Here is a 20,094-nt window from a genome sequence, read left to right as displayed (position 1 = left end):
TATTACCATATTACCATAACCCATAAAACCGAGAAAAAAAAACAATGTATTTTATAAATATATGTTTATTTACAATGCAACAAATACTCCTGTCAAATAAATGACAGAAAGTAGTTACGAGTATGTAGAATGAATATAATTGAAGTAAAAATAATTATAACATTCTAAGGCCCGAATCTATAAACGGAGCTTAAGCTTAGTACGGTCTTAGTTAAGATCCATTATCTTACTTCTACTTTCAATACAATGCGCAGCGCAGTATTTGTCTTAAGTAATTGTTAAGCTAAAATTCGAGCTTAGTTTGGTTTATAAATTCGAGCCTAGCTTTCTCAAAACCTCTCTACTTTAAGCTATACAGAGTGTACATTTGTCAGATTTATTATACTTTTTGCCCCTTCCCTCCCTTATTCTGAATTTTCTCTTTTCTTGCAAACTTAAGGAAATAACAATTGCACAACTTGCTCGTTTTCGATCTTTCCTCTCACATGCAATGGTAAAACTTTAAAACTTTACTCAGAAGTTTGGTACAATTAATAAAACAATAGTAAAGCGTAACAATAAGATTGTCCCGACAAATTCAAGTTACAAGGTCATCAAAGATTTTATTAACGAACGAATGCTCTTGTAAAATTATCAATCTTGCGAGGCAAGTCACAGATCCATACAAAACACACGTATATACATACATACATACATGCATACACACACATCATTCATACTTCCTTTTTCACTCACAGCTTTACAGCCAGGTATCGTAGGAACGATTTTCTGTCGCTCTCATTGTCAATATGCACTACCAGTTTAATCTCTCCTCAAGAAAAATCTCCTGCAGAATATCACGTGTTGCATCCGAATTCTCACGAGTAATGTATAAAAATTTGAGCGTCATATTGCATTTCAAAAAGATACAAGCGCCATTAAGAGAAATATCCACTATTTGTATCCATTCCAGTTTGGCTTATTGTGGTTTCGGCGCTGTGGAAGAAAATAGCTAAATTTTTTTTGTATACGAAAGTATCAATTGGTGCGATAGCTCTTATAAAGAGCACCAAATATTGTTTAAAAACACTATAACGAGTCCTTACAAAATAACGCTTACGATTGATTTTACGGTAGTTTGTGAACGGCACTGAGCAGCAGTGTAATGTGAAATTGTACTAAAAAGCGATGATGGGCTATGGGGGCGGTGGTCTTCTCTGGGGCTCCGGAGTATAACGAAGGCGGGCTCGGACATATTGCGGACTGCCAGGTAAGGAATTACTGTCTGATAATCTTCTCGGTGGAGGTTGTGGCGGAGAAGGCGAAACGTATCTAGCAAATAAAATGGAAACAAATAAAAAAAATGAATAAATCAACTTCAGTGAGTTGGTAGATGATTTTATAAAGCAATTTGAGAATTATCATCTTGATAAAAAGATTGAATCGTTGCACCTTCGAGAATACGAAGGGGATGGCTGCTCTATTAAGGATCTTCTAATAGCAAGTGGAGATTCTCCTCGATTCAGCCTAGGAGGTGGTTCTGGTGAAGGTGCACGTTCGCTACCGAGCCGAAGCCGGACATAAGAAGCGAATCGTTTCTTAGCAGATTCTTTGGTACCGCTTTGAGGAGCGGAATATGTCGGTGACGATGGCTCTTGCTTCAACTGATGGGCGAAACGAGATATTAACAATTGAGGGCTGGTTGAAATATGCGATCCTTGAATGGATTGTGGCGTCATTGAGAGTACTGACTGACTTGTGACTGGCGGTGGCGCTGCCGGTGGTGGTGGCTCGGATGGAAATCTGTCGCATAGAAAAGAGTTAAAAGCTGCATCCGTAGGTGAAAAGAATGTAGAAATGATCGTATTTATAACTCACCTTTTTCGGCTAATCATGGGACTTCCATATATGTCCTGCGCTTGTGCGTGGCTTTTCGAAAGTGATGAAAGATGTGCTAGCCTTTGTTGTACAAAGGGTGAATATCGTCCACTCTCGCAATTGGCGGGTACGACTCCCGGAGGATCAACATTCTCCCGTCTCCAAGGTGAATAATCGCGTGCAAAAGGGCTCAATGATCTAGGAGCAGTACTGTCGTCTCGCTCCTGGTATCCGTATCGTTCATGTCTATAGGGGGAATAAGCTCTTGACGTTTGAGAATCTCCGATATCCTTAGATTCCGTTTTGTAAGAGGGAAATGTCGATTTGTCTATTAACCTTGCCTGACCATTAATGGCACAAAGATTCGAGTGATAATCATGAGCCTGATTCGTTGATTGTTTGTAAGGGGAAAATAAACGGGAGTGAAAATCTACTCCGTCAGACTCTTTATCAAAAAATTTCATTGTCGTCGTAGTCGTGGCTGTCCTGGTTGCTGTGGTTGACGTCGACGGAGGAGAAAATGGTCTATAGACGTCTCTACGCTTTAACATATAGGGGCTGCAGGATATGGAACTGGCGTTATTCTCGCTGTTTGATCGCTGATGAAACGGCACGAAAGTGGTCTTCTCTGCATCTTTATGTACATTGCTCTTTAGGAAGGGAGGAACCTCTGTCTGGCCGCGCAAGTAAACTGTCTGCTTCAAAGATACATGACCCGTATTTCGTTGCTGTCCACCGCTTGTAGCCCTGAAACGGATACCATTTTATTAATCAATCCTTTGGTATACTAATAATTAATTTTTTTTGTTGATGCTGCTGTTGTAGCTGAAAAATTTCGCACTGTCTCTGCAAATGATTAAGGATCTTATCATTGCTGTTAATAGACGTTAGAACGTTAATCAGTTGCATGCATACAGTAATTTGAGGAAAGAGAGCGTATCTCAGAAATTATAGAGCAAATGAAATATTGACTGATTAATTTGAAAGTAAACGAACACTAATATTTTTTATAATGCATTTTGATGATTCTTCCTCCTCATCTTTGCCCTTTAAATATCTTGCACAATGCATACATCACCGATAAGAATTTCGTACTACTAGGAACTGTTAAACCATAAAAGGTGTCCCGTAACACCCTAATAGACAAACTTATATGGGACATGGGTAAAAATTCTTTCTTCAACAATTGAGGTGTGCATAAATGAAATACACGTGCAAGAAACATCTGGAACAATTACAATAGAGCAAAACGAGAAAAAGAAATTGTTATTGAAATAAATAAAAACAATGCTTACCATGAATGGGAGTTGAAGGGTGGGGTGTGTAACAGGCGCGTGCACAAACCAAACAACTCGAAATGAAAATCTGGCAGATTGTTGGAATTTTTTGAAGGTACTATCTTTGTAATTTTTTTTTATCATTCACACTATTACTCATTCACACACTTGCACACGTGTACACATACTCTCTCAATCGAATCATTGTGGCTTTCCTTTTACAGAAAATATCAGTTCAGTGTCTCAGTTATATAATGAAATTATAAGGTAAAACATCACATGTGGAAAGTTTTCTTAGAATTTTAGGATTTAACTGAGTCACTTAGCTCATTTAAAAGTGAAAGGAACGTTACTATTCTCTCTTTCATGCATGCACACACGCACGTACTTTTACACACATTCGTATTCTTCTACTTTTTTTGGAGTTCTTAGGTAGCTTATCGAGGAAAATGGAAAAATGGCAGGGGATGCTACGCTGCGCTGCCTCCCTTAAGCTCAACGCTGCAACACAATTCAACACGCACGCAAAGTTTTAGTCGACGTCAATGGAAATGTCTTTAGCTTGGAATATTATAAATGAAAGAAATATTATACTATTAAAGTCATAAAGAGAAGATAGTACTTCTTCATGATCTACCCATTGTTCGAGAACTCTATATACGATATTAAAATAAAACTACTTTGCTCACGGACTCCAAACCGGACATTATTATATTAGTCGGGATAGGCATGCTATATTGAAAGATATTATTTGAAAATTGAATTTTTGACTAAAATTACTACAGGACAATATAGTAAATAAATACAATCTTGGCAAATATGAATCGCAACTGTTACATGAATGGAAGAGTAAGAAAACGCCTTACCTAGGTTCTAATTGTCGCATTACGCGACCAAACCACTGGTAGCCTGAACTTTGCATAGAGTTAGTCCCATCCCCATATTCAATTTCATATTTACGAATAAATGGGTGCTCCATTAATTTATGATACTTTGGTCGATGTTTATAATTTTTTGTTAGGCAGCAATTGACAAAATTCCTGAATTCCTTTGAGAAAATAGCATCAGCAGGAAGGGAAGGTGGATCATCCTGGACTACTCTACTCAATACCTAGCAATGTCAATGACATAAGAGTTTATAGACAAACAGTTATATTGTATGATTCCACAGTGTTAAGAAGAATTTCAAAGATGCCTTTAAATACCTCAAAATCAGTCTTGCAATCTCTGTAGGGAAATATTCCTGTAGCTAGCTCCACCAGAGTTATACCTAGGCTCCACACATCAGCTCTTATGTCATAATCCGGCTTTGTTGGATCTGGAGGATCTATCCTCTCCGGCTATAAAATGAAGCATATATTAATCCCATGAAAGAAAATTAAAGAAAGGACAAAATGAGAAGTAAACTAATGGTTATAGTAATGATTAAGAGTTAATAAAGTTGATACTTGCAGCCATATATGCCGCGCATCCAGCGCTTCTCGTTTTTGCCTTGCTATCTACCAAACGCCCGGAAATACCGAAATCGCATAGCTTTACATCACCAGATTCGTCCAGAAGAATATTGCTAGGCTTGACATCTCTATGGATTACACCATGCTTTTCCTTTAAGTACGACAATGCTTTTACTGTCTAAAAAAACCAAAAGATTTTTGCTTAATATAAATGTGTAGACTTTTAACTATAATATGAAATGTTATTTATAGAAATTTGATTTACTAACAGCAAGCGTTACTTTTCCTAAGAAATCTTCAGGAATTGCTTGCCTACTTTTTTTTAATAGCTTATCCAAGCACGTAGCCATTAATTCCATACAAATCCAAACATCAGACTCTGTTATAAAACAACCTAAGCATTGCACTATGTATGGACAATCATGAGATTTTAATACCACATCCAAGTCCATAATTATCCTTTTATTCTCTTCAGTATTGCCAGACCTTCTCATTTGTTTAACAGCAATCACAACTCCACTGGGCTTATGTCTCATTTTTACAACATGACCACAAGTTCCATTGCCTAGTTCACCCAAGTGCTCCAAATTATTCATTTCAGTTTGATATCTTTGGCCGTTTATATTTAAAATTCCATTCATTTTCATTATTTCTTGGAGTTTGGACTCAAATTCACTGTCGTGTGTTTTTGGTGGTATCATCTGAGACACTGGTAAATTGAGCTGTCGCCTTGGTCTGGTAGGGGTACCCATTTCACCCACTGCAGAAAATAGAAATTTAGTTTGAGCAGTAAAGAAGATAATGATGAATAAAAACTCAAAGTATTAAACAAAGAGGAGAGAATTATAGAAGATATAAAATGGACATAACCTATAAGTTTGATCAATGTTTAGATGCAACATAAGCTATTGGTAGATGAAAAAATGGAAAAGAGAAATCAATTAATTTGAAAGATGAAAACGTACATTGTCTCGGCCTTGGTAAGGCTGGACTAGAGGTAGGAGCCGAGGATGACGATTGAATAATTGATACCGATCCAACCTCGTTGTTATGCCTATCTCTCTCTCTAGATTCATTTTCCGCTCTAAGACGCTCTTGCAAATTCAATATTTTGTTTTCCAAAGTGCTAGACATCCTCGTTTCGATTATCAATGAATGTAGACTAGAAAATACAGAGTTTATCTACATATAGCTGATAGGCAGGAAGGGGGCGAGGGAGAGGCAGGTAGATAGGTAGGGGAAGAGACAGGCAATTTTTGACAATCAACAGACCGACTGACTGAATAATAAAAATAACTAATTACTAATTGACCAACTGACTGATTGAGTCTGAGCCTGGACCGTTTGCTTATTTACGATTTTACATCACTTTTGTTCTTTCTCTCTTCGTCCGATCGTTCTGCTGGCCTCTCCGTTTTCAAGAGTGGAGTCAGTTATACATATGCGGTGGTGGAGAGAGTAGAGTGGAGTAGAGAGACTGGACTTGATTGGGACTATCTATCTACTGGTATTTGGTTGGTTGCTTGCAGTGTTTGGTTTGTCCGACTGACGGTAGCCTGCTAAACTAGTCTGGTTGGCCACATACTGAATCTACTCTTACTTTTATTCTTTAATGCTGTTATTGGTTATTGGTTCAAAAGCCTCTCACCTCTTCGTCTGGCTTTTATACTACCCATTTTGGCAACAAACTGAGCTAATGTGCAATAAGATAAAAAATAACAACTATTCCCAATAACATTTAGTATGGCGTCAATTAATCATTAATTTGAAATCATCTTAAAAAAGTGAACATTAATATCATAAAAGGAAACACTATGCATACCACAAATATCATTTCTCCATTTACTCATATCATAGATAGCTGGAACTAGTTCATGAATGGATTATATTATTGAAATTAAAACTGGAATGAGATCAAGAAAGCCCTTTAATAATTTTAATAACATATCTCCCTTCTGCTTCTAAAAATGAACCTGAAGCTAGACCGCTTAAACGACGTTACAGATGCATTTTTTGTTTCGAACCACGCAATAATTAAATTAAATGTTCAAAAAAAGTTGAAGCGTTTAATTTTTCGTTTTAATAGTTATTCAAACGATACGCCATTTACTTAAATATTTAAGAAATTATAGGATAAAATAAAATCAATTTTTTTTTCATACTAAAAATAAAACAATAATAATGATGTATGAGAATATTATAGTATACTCGTAGGTTAATAATGAAGCTCTTATTTGTATTTCTTGTCGATCTCTTATATTCTCAATTTATTATTCATTTTATTAAACGTTAGATAATGCCTATAAGTGGTGCCTGAAGGCGCGCTTTGAGCGTATCTGAGGCGCTCGTTTTTCGTATACTAGCTGTGCCAAACGCACTTGTACTGATCGCCTAAGTGCTGAGAAAATCGTTCAAAAGTCCAACGAATAAAATCATTCCATCATCATTCAATAAATTAAATATAATTCAATCAATCTAATATAGCACATGTATAGAATATATAAAAACATATAATAATTGGGTATTGCGCATAATCATAATTTTGCACTTTTATCAAATAATGATAAAAGCAAGCAGAACAACGAATATTGTGTAAAATAGTATTCTTCCTAGTCAGAAAATGACAAATGGACTTGTTAAATCGATTCTCGCACCTGCGACATATTATTTAATAACAGATTTGTATCATCCAACCGCATAAAGAATGCTTGCGTGATTTTCTCCACGTTTATCTTCCTATGTTTCGTGTAATTGATATAAGATATCTTATACATATATTTAATTACCCACTAAAACTGATGAGACGTTGTCTTTTACTGTTAATAACCGCTTAAAAGTCTTTCAATTTCAGAATTGACCTAGGACCAAAATAATAATGACGAATAATAATAACCTCGACAATAGCTCAATACAAATAATTAATTGTATAGTAACGAGATATAGTAGTCGAATAAGAAAATGCATTTCTTAATAAATTGCTGGAAAAAATGTTGCAATGCGGCAAATACGTTGCAAAAGTCGCAGTGATGATGCGGATGATGATAATGTTAATGACGACGTCGATGATGCTGACGATAGTAATAATGATGATAATGGAGATAATGATTGCATTAATAACTGCAATGTATGTAACTATAAATGCTGTGTGCCTATATGCTATATCCTACACTCTTTAATATACCTCTATATGTATAGCTATAATATAATAATTCCACGTTGAAAAATCGTATACATTAATGTTACGTCGTAGGACTATTGCAATTGCTTGCTGCCAGGATTTCACACATTTCATTCTCTTGCCAGTTCTACAACTTTTCGATTTTCGAGACAAAAGATGAAAAAGATTTGTATACAAGTCCAAGATCAAGATTTTTCATTCTTTTTTTACTTTCTTTTATCACTCTTTCCATATGATCGAAAATCGAGAAAGTCACTTCTCACAGTAAAGTTGATACAAAAGATGAAAAGATTAAGCAAAGCCGCCGCGTGCACAGATTTGCTTTTGCTCGACTTTTTCATCAATTTGGGAAAATTAACTCATAAATGTTTTACTGCTTTCGACTGATTTCTTTTCTTTTTTTTTTATTATCATCGCTACGTTTAGTATTACTAGTAGCAGCAGTATTAATTGAGTACAATAAAAGGTAAATCTTTAGCTACAACATTGTCAATTTTCCCATATATCCTTGCCCAGTCGAGCATATTACATCATTAATCTTAATATTTTAATATCGATTGTGAAGTTCGTATTACCCACCGATTATATGGCGAGTCTCAGATCACAGATAATGAGGTGATCGAATCGCGCGAATACATTTTCAGCGTCGTGGTTGTGTATTTTTTCATTCGTATGTCCGCTTACTTCTCTCCGCTCTGTCCATCTCCCTTCCCTCCCGGCCACTATACTAATATTTTCTAGCTTATTTCTTTTCTTATCTCCTATATAAAATTGCCTTTTCGTTGTTCCTCTTGAAGAATTCAAGGCGACGACAGATCCTGAAAGCAAATAAGCATACGACGTATGTACGCAATCTGCATTTAGATTACAATTGGTGCAATTGTCATTAAAAAGCGAATATATTACTTGAACGTTATAATAATTTTAAAATAATATATTTCAAGCTTTCACTTTATTCTTTGCTCTCCCTTTTAACTTTCTGCACAAAAGTACATTAAAATTTTGGCCTAGGTAAAAAAGGAAAATGACAAAAGCCTCATTGTTAGCTAAACAGCACCAGACCTCAAGGATATTTGTCGTCAGTTGACGAGTTTATACCATTACATTGACTCTTCGCATATCGCAAAGTGTTATACAAAGAGAATTGAATTTATGGGAAAAAACTAAAGGGATTGTGAAGGTTAACAAGAATAAGGAGAGGTTAAGAAGAAAAGGACAATAAAAAAGGAGCAACATAAGGAAGAGTAAAAAACAAACGAGGCTTGTTCCTCTAAATCTTGACACTGCTGCAACTCAACATTTTCTCTTCTCTCCTCTAATCGTATTTCTAATGTAAATCTCTGGTTCAATTTTTGTCTCGTTGCTCTTCGACTTAATTCTATACTACGTATAATTTTACTATGCAAACATACTCTCTTTACAGTCTAAAAAAAGCTTCTAATGTCGATTATTGCACGCATAAGGGGTTTAATGTTAAATTCATATTTTAAGACATTTGATCGGACAATGTTAAAGGACGCTATACTCCCTCGCACACAAAGCTACAAACGCACCTGTAACTTGTGGTAATACGCAACGTGTAGGCTCACAAATATAACACTCTAACAACAGCAAGAAATAAAATTAAAGAAGAATAAAATAAATCAAATTAGTCATATACATTCTCTATACTATTAAGAGAGTATTAAAGTATATTTAGTATGTGTGTGCGTGTGCCTATCTTTTTATATACAGGGTATGACAAAATTCATTAATTTTGCTTCAACAAACAATTCATTTTCCTTAGTATACTATCTATAAAATTATAATATTCAATGTTAAAGTATGTAGTTAAAGCTTCCCACTAATTTAAGTACATCGTGAAATTGTTTTAGAAAGAATACATTTATTTTGGCAAACCCTGCACGCATTTATGTATAGTATAATTACGTATGTGTGTTTAATATATATGTTAAGTCATTTTTCTTATGACATATTGCAGGTAAAACTGTTTTAACGGCACTACGAAATTTGTATTAAAAATCCTGTTGGATATTGGACACTTAATGTGCTAAGAATAAAAAACAGGACAGAATTGATAACTCTTTGTTAACTACTCAATCATTTAAGAGAAAGAGACAGAAAGAAATTCGCCTTTTTTAACAAATCTAAGCTAATAGTGAAATAAACAGGGCTATCCAAGTACAATCTCTACAGTTTGCTCATTTGTTCTCACACTCCCTATCTGCATCGACCGCTTACTTGTTTATCTGTTCATATCTGATTGTTTATCGCGAGCTTTTTCGACCGTCCTGGCAAGTCACTGTGAACATACAAGAAAGTCACCAGTGGACCAAAATCAGTATAAAATAAGAAGAATACAAAGAAAAGAAAATCATTAAAACTCACTCGGAAATAAAAATATACTGTGCCTATTCTTCCTCAATAAATTTACAAAACATTTATGTCTAATCTTATTTTATCGTTTTGTTGTACAGTATCATGAGAGAGAAAGAATAGGCGATACGCACTAAACATAAAAATATAATAAAATAGACGAGTTTTCTTTTTTTTAACAATTACTGCTGTTCCCAAGAAAAATTGAATCATTTCGCATGTGAATATAAACGTAGTATTAATTGCAAATCAATGGTGAAATGATAAAAAGTAGACTTGAATTGTAAAGTGAAATTTTCAAAAGAGTAGCAAGGATAGTAATACTGAGGTGTGTTAAAATGAGCTTTTTAAGCATAACAGTAAACCGTCAAGAAAGAACCTGCACCGATGAGCTCGATGCAAGTCTTATTATCGGCTTATAGTGTTAAACATACAAAAAAATTAATTCTAATCGTGTTAAGTATAAATAGTCGATTTCTTTCGTGCGAAAGAGCGTGCGAGAGCAGCTACGGTTTTTTAAAATTATTATTGATACTATTTGGCGTTCTGTGTTGCAAAATACGTAACGCACGAAATAAAAAGGCTGCTGTTAGTCTGCTCTTTTAGGCATTATTCAGCGCATAACGTCACTTTTCCTTCCTGCTTTTACCCTATCGCTACAAATAGTCTCTTCTAAATTTTTCCCTCCCTGTTCCTTGAATGGTTGCCTTATTTCCATCATTTTCCCCTTCATCTCCTCTCTTCCTTTTCTTGCCCAAATGCATGCGACCAAACACACTCGACAAGTTTTTTCAACAAAAACTTCAAGAAGCTTTCTTTCAAAAGGCAATTTGTTATAATTTGAATGGAAACTCATTGGTTTGAACGAAGGCATACGATTGAAATTGACCAGAGAGCTTGTTAAAAAATGAGCGAAGGAAGTCAAGAGGCAAGGAGTTCATGCAGGCTTAAGTCTTCATGCCGGGATATCGCATAAGGACGGCGTGATTCAACTGGTGTTTTTTCACAGCGAAGATTCATCATTGAGGAGTCAGTGATGAAACGAATGTGACTTCTTGAACGCTAATGTAAACCAATTAACGTTCAGTTTACCTGGTGCATAGGATCGTAGCCAATGGAGCCGTCGTTGTACGGCTGTGAGCCATAATCGCTTCCGTTAATACCCATTCCATATCCTGCCATATCCTGGGGACCTCCTGGAGGTGCTGGAGACATCATTGGGGTCGGTGTACCTTGGCTGGCACCACCCATACTGTACGGTGACGCTCCTGCAAAAGCTGCTGTAGAAACAATCGCGGTGCATACAAAGCTCGAGGGTTAATTTTTTCAATTAACACGTTCACTGCGCATCGTATTTATCTATTATTTCATCATTGTGGCATATCACGTAATGCACCGGAGCCTTACACACTGAACGTGTTAACAGTGTCAAAACCTCGTCGTATATAGGAGTCCATTTCTCTATCTAGCAATATTATTCATCTTTATAGTCTACTGTTAGCAGTAATAAAAAGAATGCCGAGAAAAAGAAAATATTTGTCTCACTCGTATCTTTATTTAAATATACTTCGTGCTTACTATAAAATGTGAAAACTTACCAGCTGCTTTTTTGGCTGCATACAAATTTGCCTCCTCCTGTGCTTTACCTATATTTTTCTTGTAACGTATCCTTTTATTGCCAAACCAATTTGAAACCTAGGAAAATAACAAAAGGATGAATTTGGTTCACCAAGAGGAGAAAAATATATGAATGGAATGTAAGTAGGCAATAATATCTAGATGTTTATCATTAAATAACAAAGTATATGCGTACTTGACTGACGGTGATGCCACATTTTCGTGCCAGCTCTTCTTTAGCCTCTTCGCTTGGATATGGGTTACTCAAATGGGAATAAAAATACTCATTCAATATTTCAGAAGCTTGTTTGCTGAAGTTTCGTCGTTTTCGTCTAAAAACAAGACAAATGTGTATGACCTTACGTAATTTCTATTTCTTCCTTCTGTCTAGTCAATTTCCTTGAATCTATCCCGTTCAATCAACTCTTACCTAGCATCAAGAAAACGACTTCTCAAAATCATGACGGCTTCACACGTGGACTGTTTGAGCTGCATTTGAATACTGGAGAACTTTTTGTGAATGATTTGAACCATTCTCTCAATTTCTTTAGGTGTTATGGGCCTGGTGCGACTCTGCTCCCTCAATAGATTCATAACGTGAGTGGTAAACTCATTACAAGCCTGAAAAGTGCATGATAGATGTGAGTAAGGCAACATGATATAATAATGTTAGATTACTGTATACTAAAGGGACCTGTTCATATTTTTCCAGCTCTTGATGATAGATTTGCCTGATTTGGGCAAGCTTGGCTCTGTAATCTGAATGTTCTATGGCATTGTCTGGCTGTCCAGGGGGTCCTGCTGCCGCAGCAGCTGAGGCAGAGGCTGCTGCACCAGCACCACCACCTTTCTCAGGACCTGCCACACCTTCTGCGATCAGCATGTTGTCTAGTCGCATTAATTGAGGATCAGGTGGTTCCTCTTCTTGAGTGTTTCTTAAGGAGAGTACTGAAACCAACACAATTTGGTTTTATTTTTAATTCTTATTAGTCTCTTTCTCTCTTTCTCATTCTTCTTTCAACTAGTAAATCATTTAACTTAAAAGGAGAATGGTTAAATTTATATGCTTATTTCTACTCATCTTTGAGAACATTTATCTTGCAATATTTGTATACTAGAATGAAAGGGGTACTCTTAAACCTACTTTAAGATATCCTTTTTCTAAAATGAAAAAAATGGTTTTTGAATCATTAAAATATGTATAAATTCACACAGTGTTGTCAGAATAAAAACACTAGTTTAAATATTGGGACATCCAAGCCAGACCAATCCTACTGCAGATATCAAAACAGAAACAACACCAGGTTGTACCTAATCTTGGTAAGATTTAGTCAAATTTCAATCTTTGACAACGAAATGACAAAATGCATTTTGAATCATTTAAATAAAAGATGAGCACAAGCCAAACATATAATTGGAACATGAGTAACTAAACCATAGGTTTGCAGTCTTAACAAGGGCCAGTTTTCCTACCCATTGGTAAATGCCTTGTTAAATTTAACTGTTTAATAGTTGGAAAATGAAAAGAATTTATCGCAGTTTGTAATTTTTACCGAATAGATAAATTCTAATAATAGGTAAAAAAACTATGGCTGTAAGACATTTACTGCAATAAAAGAATTTCGAATTGTTCCATGATACAGTTGGGGAGGTGGTGGGAGGATTCGCTGTCTGCTCGATAGGCCTGTGAGATAAAGCGTAGCGTGGAAAGTTGTATTGATCGAGCGACTCTGGTCGTCTCTCGTAGCGCTGCTGGCCAGCAACAGGCCAAGAGCAATGCTTTTATATTTACAAATAATCATTCGGTAGACACCACTACACTTATATGTACAGTCTATCCAGTAAGCAAGCGATCCTTTCCAGAGCAGACGGATGCAAGGACCTGTTGCTGGACCTCGAGTTTATGAGGTTTTTACGAGCAACGTTACAACTCTCGCTCTCATATAAAAGCATTCCTACTAATAGCACGTTTCAAATAGTAAACGTATCCTCGGTTCAGTGGGAAAATTTCTGATATGCTAAATTCTTCACTTTCTTCGGTTTATTCTCAGCTTTCAGAAAAATACGTTAGATCGTTAAAATGCTCAAAGAGATATCCAGTTTCAAAACAGTAACCATTTGAATAACATCTTCTCTTTATACTTTTGTCTCTGTATTGCGTTTACAAAGCATAATTAAAGGAAGAAATGTATCTGAGACAATTTGTTGCGCTTTCAATGCGTTTTCCTGACTAGAATCTGAATTTCCAAAATTAAACAAAAAAAGGCGTAGATGTGCTTGGTTAAAATTTGATTTTTGACAGAGTAAAGAAATTTCAGAAATTTGGTATTAAAAAATCATGTGACGTATGTTTACTGGTATTATTCAAATGCGATAAAATTAATCATTATTTTGTGGACTGCGAATGATATTTTTTATATGCAATAAAATCAAGATAATTCTTCTGCAGTTACACATGCGCATACGAGTCTGCTTTCTGAGTATACACCATCGTTCTTCTATACAACTAAAAAATAATATCAAGAGTTCACTGTGTAGAGTGGAGTACCGACGACTGCAAAGGATATCATTTATATGGAATAAAATTGAGATAATTTGCGTTGAACCAGCGATATAATTTATATGCAATAAAATTAAAATTATCCTTCTATAGTTGCGTATACACAAACGACCATTTTTCAAGTATACACTACCATTCTCCGGATTCACCGCAAAACATCTAGATTATTGTATACAGTACAGAATATACCGTCGGCATCGAGTCTCACTCTACCCCCACTTTTATCTGCTTTTACGATCTTATTTTACTCGATTATTATGATACCTCTTATATCTAACATCAATTCAAAGTTTATGAATTCGGTAGAGATTTTATCTTTGCGGACAACGATTGGAAAAAGAATTTTAATTTCTATCTCGTTAAAAAATTCGTTGATCGAATTAACTGGCATCGTAAATCTGAAAATGATCGAAGAAATACAAGACTGCCAGAAGCCTATTGGTGAGAGAATCGAGAAAGAAATACCGAGCATTATTAGTGATGGTGGTGGTTCACCTTGGTCAGTACGGTACGAATAAAATTTCTTTCACGTGTAAAGTCAGCGACTCTGCGGCGAATAAGAGAAGGAGAATGAAGAAGATCGAGAGAGGGGATGAAGTATGGAGAGAGGGGGAAGCGTCAACTAGAAAAAAAGAAAAAATCACAAAAGCTGAAAATACCACATTCCAAGTGACTTTGAAAGGAGCTGCTGCGTGATCCTCGATATTCATGTTTGGAAAATCTGAATAACTTGTATAACGAGACACAGGAAATAAATGTACATCACGGAAAAAATTAAATGAAAACTGTTCGATCGCACTTTCAGTTGCTTAAAAAAGAAACAATCATAATTTCTATTACCTGTCTTCTCTTTGATCTCACAGAGAACGGAGAATAACGCTGGTTTCATTCTATGACAATTCAACGTATGCTTCCTAGAACAAGTGAAAAATGAGGGTGTTAAAACGTTAACTAGAAGCCTGTCTTCCCTAATGCTTTAATTAGTTGCAATCATTAATAGGTTGCGAAAGATTACCTCGCTTGCGCTTCATCCAAGCTTTGATCGGTGATGTTCATGATTTGCTGAAGAATTTCGCCAATATCTTGTTTTCTAGCTTCCACAGCTTGATCCGGGCCCTGAGCCGCTGATCCATCCACGGGACCCATGCTTCCATAGCCTGTAGTATTTTGGGTTCCTTGGCCCTGATTTCCACCCATCAAACCAACGCCTGAGCCACCGTGTTGCAGCATCCTTCCAGTCTCATCCATCAACTGTAAACTTGAACGCACGAATCACTCTGTATCTCTGTGTTACTTTTTAATCGTTGTACATGAACAAACACAGACTCCGAATCAGGATTGACGTTGATGATTTTGCTGCGTTTGGAGGTTATGCTCTCTCAGTGAACTCAGTTTTGCTGTTATGCTTATACCACCAGCGCCACAAGGTTCTCAGTTCACTTCTCCGACTGCTTCTCTGTTTCTTTGTCTTGTCTCTCTCTCTCTCCCTCTCGTGCTCAGTTTCTCTATCTCCTTATTTTTTAATGCTAGCATTCAATAATGCTACTTACTGCACAGTACTTGGCTCTTTTTTCAAACTTATTCAAATATTCTTCAATTATACTCATCAACTTTGCTTCAACAGCCAATTTTCAGAGATACTTGTTCTCTTTCTTTGTCACTCTCTTCTTTTCTCTCTCTGCGCAAGTATTCGTAAGAGAGAAACGCGATGCAGCTACCTCGTATCCTATCGCTTCACAATTTTCACTAAATTGTCTTACCTAAATTTTCATTGATTTACGTTATGTATCACTTGATTTCTACAGTTTTAGATTGACGGATTGTCGAATTTTACGTATACATGGTTACGTCGTTGATAGTATTAGTATACATACTTGGCGGGCGGCTTTTCAGATTCAGTTTCAGCTCGGCGTCGTATCCGCCCCCGATTGTTAAATCAACGAATTCAGCGCAATGAGTGCTAAGCACTAACCAGTTTACTCTCTCTCTCTCTCTTTCTATCTTTCTCCCTCTCTCTCTCTCTCTCTCTCTCTCTCTCTCTCTCTCTTTGATGATTTCCGTATCCTGATATATCCTGCTTCCTGTGCTCTATGCTGACTTACCGAGTCCTGACCTGGCTGAGCCGAATTGCTGAATAAGTTGAATAGTAGCAGTAGTAGTATAGAACAATATAAACTATAGTATATACACACATTACCTCACCCCTCAATACCGATGCTTATCCACACCGTATCGTACCACCCACCACCTCTGCTACACAGCCACGAGCTAACACTCTTGTCTTCAGAGTGTGGAGTAGAGGGAGAGGCACCGCTTTATTAGTTTCTGAAAAGGATGCGGGGTTCAGGTGGCGCAGTATTCGCATGCCTATATGATGCGCACGCGCAATCAAATGAGTGACACAGAGTAACAATTTGACGCGCGTTAATTATGCTGTATATGTCCTCAAATGATAAATTTTGTTTTCTATTTCACAGTAAAAAATATATCCGCATAAAACGGGTTAATGTTTTTAATTAATTAAAAAATATTTTTAATGTTACGTAAAACTTAAACTTAATTTTCTGGTCTAATAAATAAAAACGCGCCACTATATACCCATATACTTGCCGGTTGAAGAATGTAATTCACTTGTCAATTTAAATGATGCCGTTAGTTTCTAGAAAAATATTTCTAAGCAGATAGTCTTTTATTCAGTTAGCATCCACGTTTCAGACACGCATTGTGTATCCTAAAGTTGTATCACAATAAGTAAACTATCTGTTATTTAAGCGACCGGTGTGGCCGATTATACGTGCTTTCAATGTTTTATTACTTGTAGTTTTACTATTGAATTATGACACAACAAATTGATATTTTACATTGTCCATTATGGTTTTCTCCTCTAAAGGAATCCCTTGAACCATCATTGCAGATTATAAAATGACACTCAGAAACAGATTTCAACGATACGGGGTTACTTGACAACCGATATCAAGCTGGTTATAGCATTTTTCTGTGTTGCGAGAGCAGCTCTTTATAGTAATTAGATTTTCGGAAAGCCGGAATATATTTTTTAAATGATTGCTTTTATAATATCACTTTTTAGATCTTTTTATGCGTTTGACTATTTCACTAAAAAACAGTAGTTCACGACATTATTAAAATACTGTAATAAAGTATTTGAATCGTTTTTCACAAAAAAGTTACATTGTTGAGAAGCGTTTGGTCTGTTTTGTTAATATGAAAAATTCCGTTTAATGAAAAATATTTAAATCAGTAAAAGAGATCCTATAGCACCGATTTTCAACTATTGTATGTTAAGAAACTTCACGAGTACAGCTGTTTTTATTTTAGCAGAGTGGCTACGCAGATCGTTATGCCACCTAATTACCGCTTCTTTTTTTGGAAACTAAAGCAAAGCGTAGTCGGACCCCCTACTAGCCCCTACTCTAATCTCCAACTCAATATAACGTTCCGTATAGGCTTAAAAGTCAGAGTGGGGGATCTTGATTCTTGAACGCTGCACCTGGCACCTACATTCCTGGACTCTGGACCCTGAAAACTCAAGCTCCCCTCTCTAAGAATATATATAACACATTTAAACACAATCGTATAAGAGTGTACATAGTGTGTAAGCCTGTAAGGAGTGTAAGGTCTCTCATCAGTCTCATCTCATACTCTTCTTAGCTCAGGCCAGGCCTCAGCTGCTCTCAGAGTAGCCATCAGTAGCCATATTGCTCAAACAAGTGTACATTGTGCATGTACAATCATGCAAAAGTTTCCAAATGCAGTAGTGGCTAGCAGCCAATACCACCAGCACGGGACTTTCGAAAACCGAATAATATTTCCTGAAATGTTCACCCACACAATTTTTCTGCCAAATATAAGTATGCCAAACGCAAACTTCCAATTGCACCGCCCTTACTTAGCAGCTTGGCAGCCATCGCCACTTTCCAACCAATCAAATCCTTTCTCCGGCTTTGTACGTTCTAGTCTCAATCTTATTCGTCTCTCTTACTTTTATTGTTTTCGTACTGTGATTTGTAGATATTCTATTGTTAATAGTAGAGTAAACATGTAGCTCAGAAAGTAGCTAGGTTTAATTGTTGCTAGAGCGCCTAAACTAGATTGTTTCGTTATCTTATAATACAATTTATTCTCTTCCATAGTTAGTCAACAAATTGATCTTGCTCCTATTTTATGTTTATTGCAAATTAAAGAAAGAAACCATGTAAGTAATCACAATATTACGACTGTTAGGTAATTTTAATATTTCCATAAACCTTGACACGTAACATTCCGTATTTGTGTGCGATTAATAAAAATTTAGAGTCTGGGGATATATTCAAAAGAAATAAAATATGTAGATATTAAATAAGCAATTCATGAGTTCTCATTTGGAAAAATTTTTCAAACAGAAACGTTTGACCAAGGAAAAGTTATAAATTGATTGGTTTAATATCTAATAAGTTTTTTTTTTAAATGTCTCTAAGCTTAAATTTCACTTACATTGTTTTCATTGATATACGTAATTAAATATGAACGACAAATTTATAGCAATTTCAATATGACAAGAACATTTCCTTTATTTGCATGTGTATGTAAATGTGTATGGTAAAATAGATTGTATATTATTAATAATAAGTATATATAAATTTATCCACAGAAGCTACTGCCACTGCCTACTTTCCTCACATCTTCACATGCTATGGAGCCTGCCCAAGAAAACAATTTACTTTATGATCTACATCATGGTCAATATTGTGTAAGATTTTCAAATAGAAGGGGATTGAGCGTAAAGGAAATAACAGAAATTTTCTCTGAATTTGGTAAAGTAACTAATGTGAAGATTGCAGGAGATGATTATGGCATTTGTTTTGTTAAATATGGTACTGCTGATGAGGCAAGTAATTGTGTTAAAGGGCTTAAAAATCATAAATTTATTAATCTGTTAAAACCAAATAAGCCTAAACAAAATGACAATGGATGTTTCAATAGAGATAGAGTCAATGCCAGAGACTATAATAAAGTTAATATGAGAGAGAATCTACAAAATCATAATAGTTTTTCAAGCTCAAAAGAAGCTTCTCCAAACAATTCTTTCATGCAATGTATCAAAACTAAACCAGCATTTAATAATTTTCCAAATGAAGAAAAACATGATACACAGAACAATCAAAAGTGTTGTATAACAAAACTTCCAAATTTATTAACTTCAAACACTGTACCAAATAAAAAGTTTAATTTAGTCATTACTACTGATAAACCAACAAGTGAAAAACATGAAAACAATGAAGTTATAGCAGAAGATGATATACCATCCCCGGTCACTTTAAAGAAAACTGTTAAAGCTCAAGAAATAATAGTTGCTAACATTCCTTCTGATTTTGATGAAAATTATATTCTATATCTTTTTAGAAGCTATAAGCCAATAGCAGCTACCTTTGTTAAAATTATACCAAAAACTTTGATTCAATACTGTGTAATATATTTTAAAACTGATGAAGAAGCTGTGAAGATAGAACAGAAATTTAATTATTTTCCATTAGCAGGGAAAAATTTGATAGTTTTAAGAAAAGTTAATCTCATAGCAAATATTGTTTAGAAATCTTATAATTGACAAATGTATATATTTAAGAATTGCAATAATTGATAACTATCTGTTTTTTTAGTACTTATTGTAGGCATCACTATTTTAATCCAAAAAAAAATAATTTTTTTACTATGTAATATTAACGTATTTGAATAATAAAAATGTAGTCTCGTTTGAGAGGACGCTAGCAATCATGCAAT

At 35.5% G+C, this 20,094-nt stretch overlaps 3 protein-coding genes across 9 annotated transcripts; 1 reads left to right on the top strand and 2 right to left on the bottom strand.

Annotated features, from left to right (window-relative positions):
- Window positions 1-47: 47 nt before the first annotated feature.
- On the bottom strand, window positions 48-6,052 carry LOC136775635 (dual specificity mitogen-activated protein kinase kinase 7-like). Of its 6 annotated transcripts, none has more exons than XM_066730602.1 (10): window positions 5,909-6,052; window positions 5,554-5,750; window positions 4,858-5,348; window positions 4,587-4,766; window positions 4,340-4,474; window positions 4,001-4,245; window positions 1,858-2,604; window positions 1,432-1,782; window positions 1,100-1,311; window positions 48-975 (listed from the first exon to the last, which is right to left on the bottom strand). In XM_066730602.1, the coding sequence occupies exons 2-9, from the start codon at window positions 5,720-5,722 to the stop codon at window positions 1,176-1,178; spliced, it is 2,454 nt and encodes an 817-aa protein (XP_066586699.1). In that variant the 5' UTR covers window positions 5,723-5,750; window positions 5,909-6,052; the 3' UTR covers window positions 48-975; window positions 1,100-1,175. The 6 variants fall into 6 exon arrangements, with proteins under 6 accessions (XP_066586699.1, XP_066586702.1, XP_066586700.1 ...); XM_066730605.1 differs by having other exon boundaries at window positions 1,858-2,103; window positions 2,194-2,604; window positions 5,554-6,040; XM_066730603.1 differs by having other exon boundaries at window positions 5,893-6,033.
- Window positions 6,053-6,497: 445 nt separating this feature from the next.
- Window positions 6,498-17,653, bottom strand: exd (extradenticle). Of its 2 annotated transcripts, none has more exons than XM_066730415.1 (9): window positions 16,517-17,653; window positions 15,335-16,449; window positions 15,160-15,233; window positions 12,454-12,707; window positions 12,190-12,380; window positions 11,956-12,091; window positions 11,741-11,837; window positions 11,235-11,422; window positions 6,498-8,584 (listed from the first exon to the last, which is right to left on the bottom strand). In XM_066730415.1, exons 2-9 carry the CDS (start codon window positions 15,565-15,567, stop codon window positions 8,567-8,569), a joined length of 1,191 nt encoding a protein of 396 aa, XP_066586512.1. In that variant the 5' UTR covers window positions 15,568-16,449; window positions 16,517-17,653; the 3' UTR covers window positions 6,498-8,566. The 2 variants fall into 2 exon arrangements, with proteins under 2 accessions (XP_066586512.1, XP_066586513.1); XM_066730416.1 differs by having other exon boundaries at window positions 11,235-11,410; window positions 16,517-17,650.
- Window positions 17,654-17,812: 159 nt separating this feature from the next.
- LOC136775299 (uncharacterized) lies at window positions 17,813-20,079 on the top strand. Its single transcript, XM_066729955.1, has 2 exons — window positions 17,813-18,283; window positions 18,968-20,079. The coding sequence occupies exons 1-2, from the start codon at window positions 18,071-18,073 to the stop codon at window positions 19,904-19,906; spliced, it is 1,152 nt and encodes a 383-aa protein (XP_066586052.1). The 5' UTR covers window positions 17,813-18,070; the 3' UTR covers window positions 19,907-20,079.
- Window positions 20,080-20,094: the final 15 nt, after the last annotated feature.

The sequence above is a fragment of the Prorops nasuta genome, unplaced genomic scaffold (genome assembly GCF_024137725.1).
Source record: "Prorops nasuta isolate Cenicafe-Biocafe unplaced genomic scaffold, Cenicafe_Pnas_1.2 PNAS00008, whole genome shotgun sequence".
NCBI lineage: Eukaryota > Metazoa > Arthropoda > Insecta > Hymenoptera > Bethylidae > Prorops > Prorops nasuta.
This window is presented reverse-complemented; position numbering and strand designations above follow the sequence as displayed.

Coding starts and splice junctions, on each gene's coding strand:
- LOC136775635 (XM_066730602.1), bottom strand. CDS start 5,722: ATGTCTAGCACTTTGGAAAACAAAATATTGAATTTGCAAGAGCGTCTT. Junction 4,246..4,339: donor ATTGCAAGACTGATTTTGAG/GTATTTAAAGGC, acceptor TGACATTGCTAG/GTATTGAGTAGAGTAGTCCA. Junction 2,605..4,000: donor ATGCGACAATTAGAACCTAG/GTAAGGCGTTTT, acceptor TATCCGTTTCAG/GGCTACAAGCGGTGGACAGC.
- exd (XM_066730415.1), bottom strand. CDS start 15,567: ATGGATGAGACTGGAAGGATGCTGCAACACGGTGGCTCAGGCGTTGGT. Junction 15,234..15,334: donor TTGGATGAAGCGCAAGCGAG/GTAATCTTTCGC, acceptor CACTTGTTCTAG/GAAGCATACGTTGAATTGTC. Junction 11,423..11,740: donor TGCAGCCAAAAAAGCAGCTG/GTAAGTTTTCAC, acceptor TTGTTTCTACAG/CAGCTTTTGCAGGAGCGTCA.
- LOC136775299 (XM_066729955.1), top strand. CDS start 18,071: ATGCAAAAGTTTCCAAATGCAGTAGTGGCTAGCAGCCAATACCACCAG. Junction 18,284..18,967: donor CAAATCCTTTCTCCGGCTTT/GTACGTTCTAGT, acceptor ATTTATCCACAG/AAGCTACTGCCACTGCCTAC.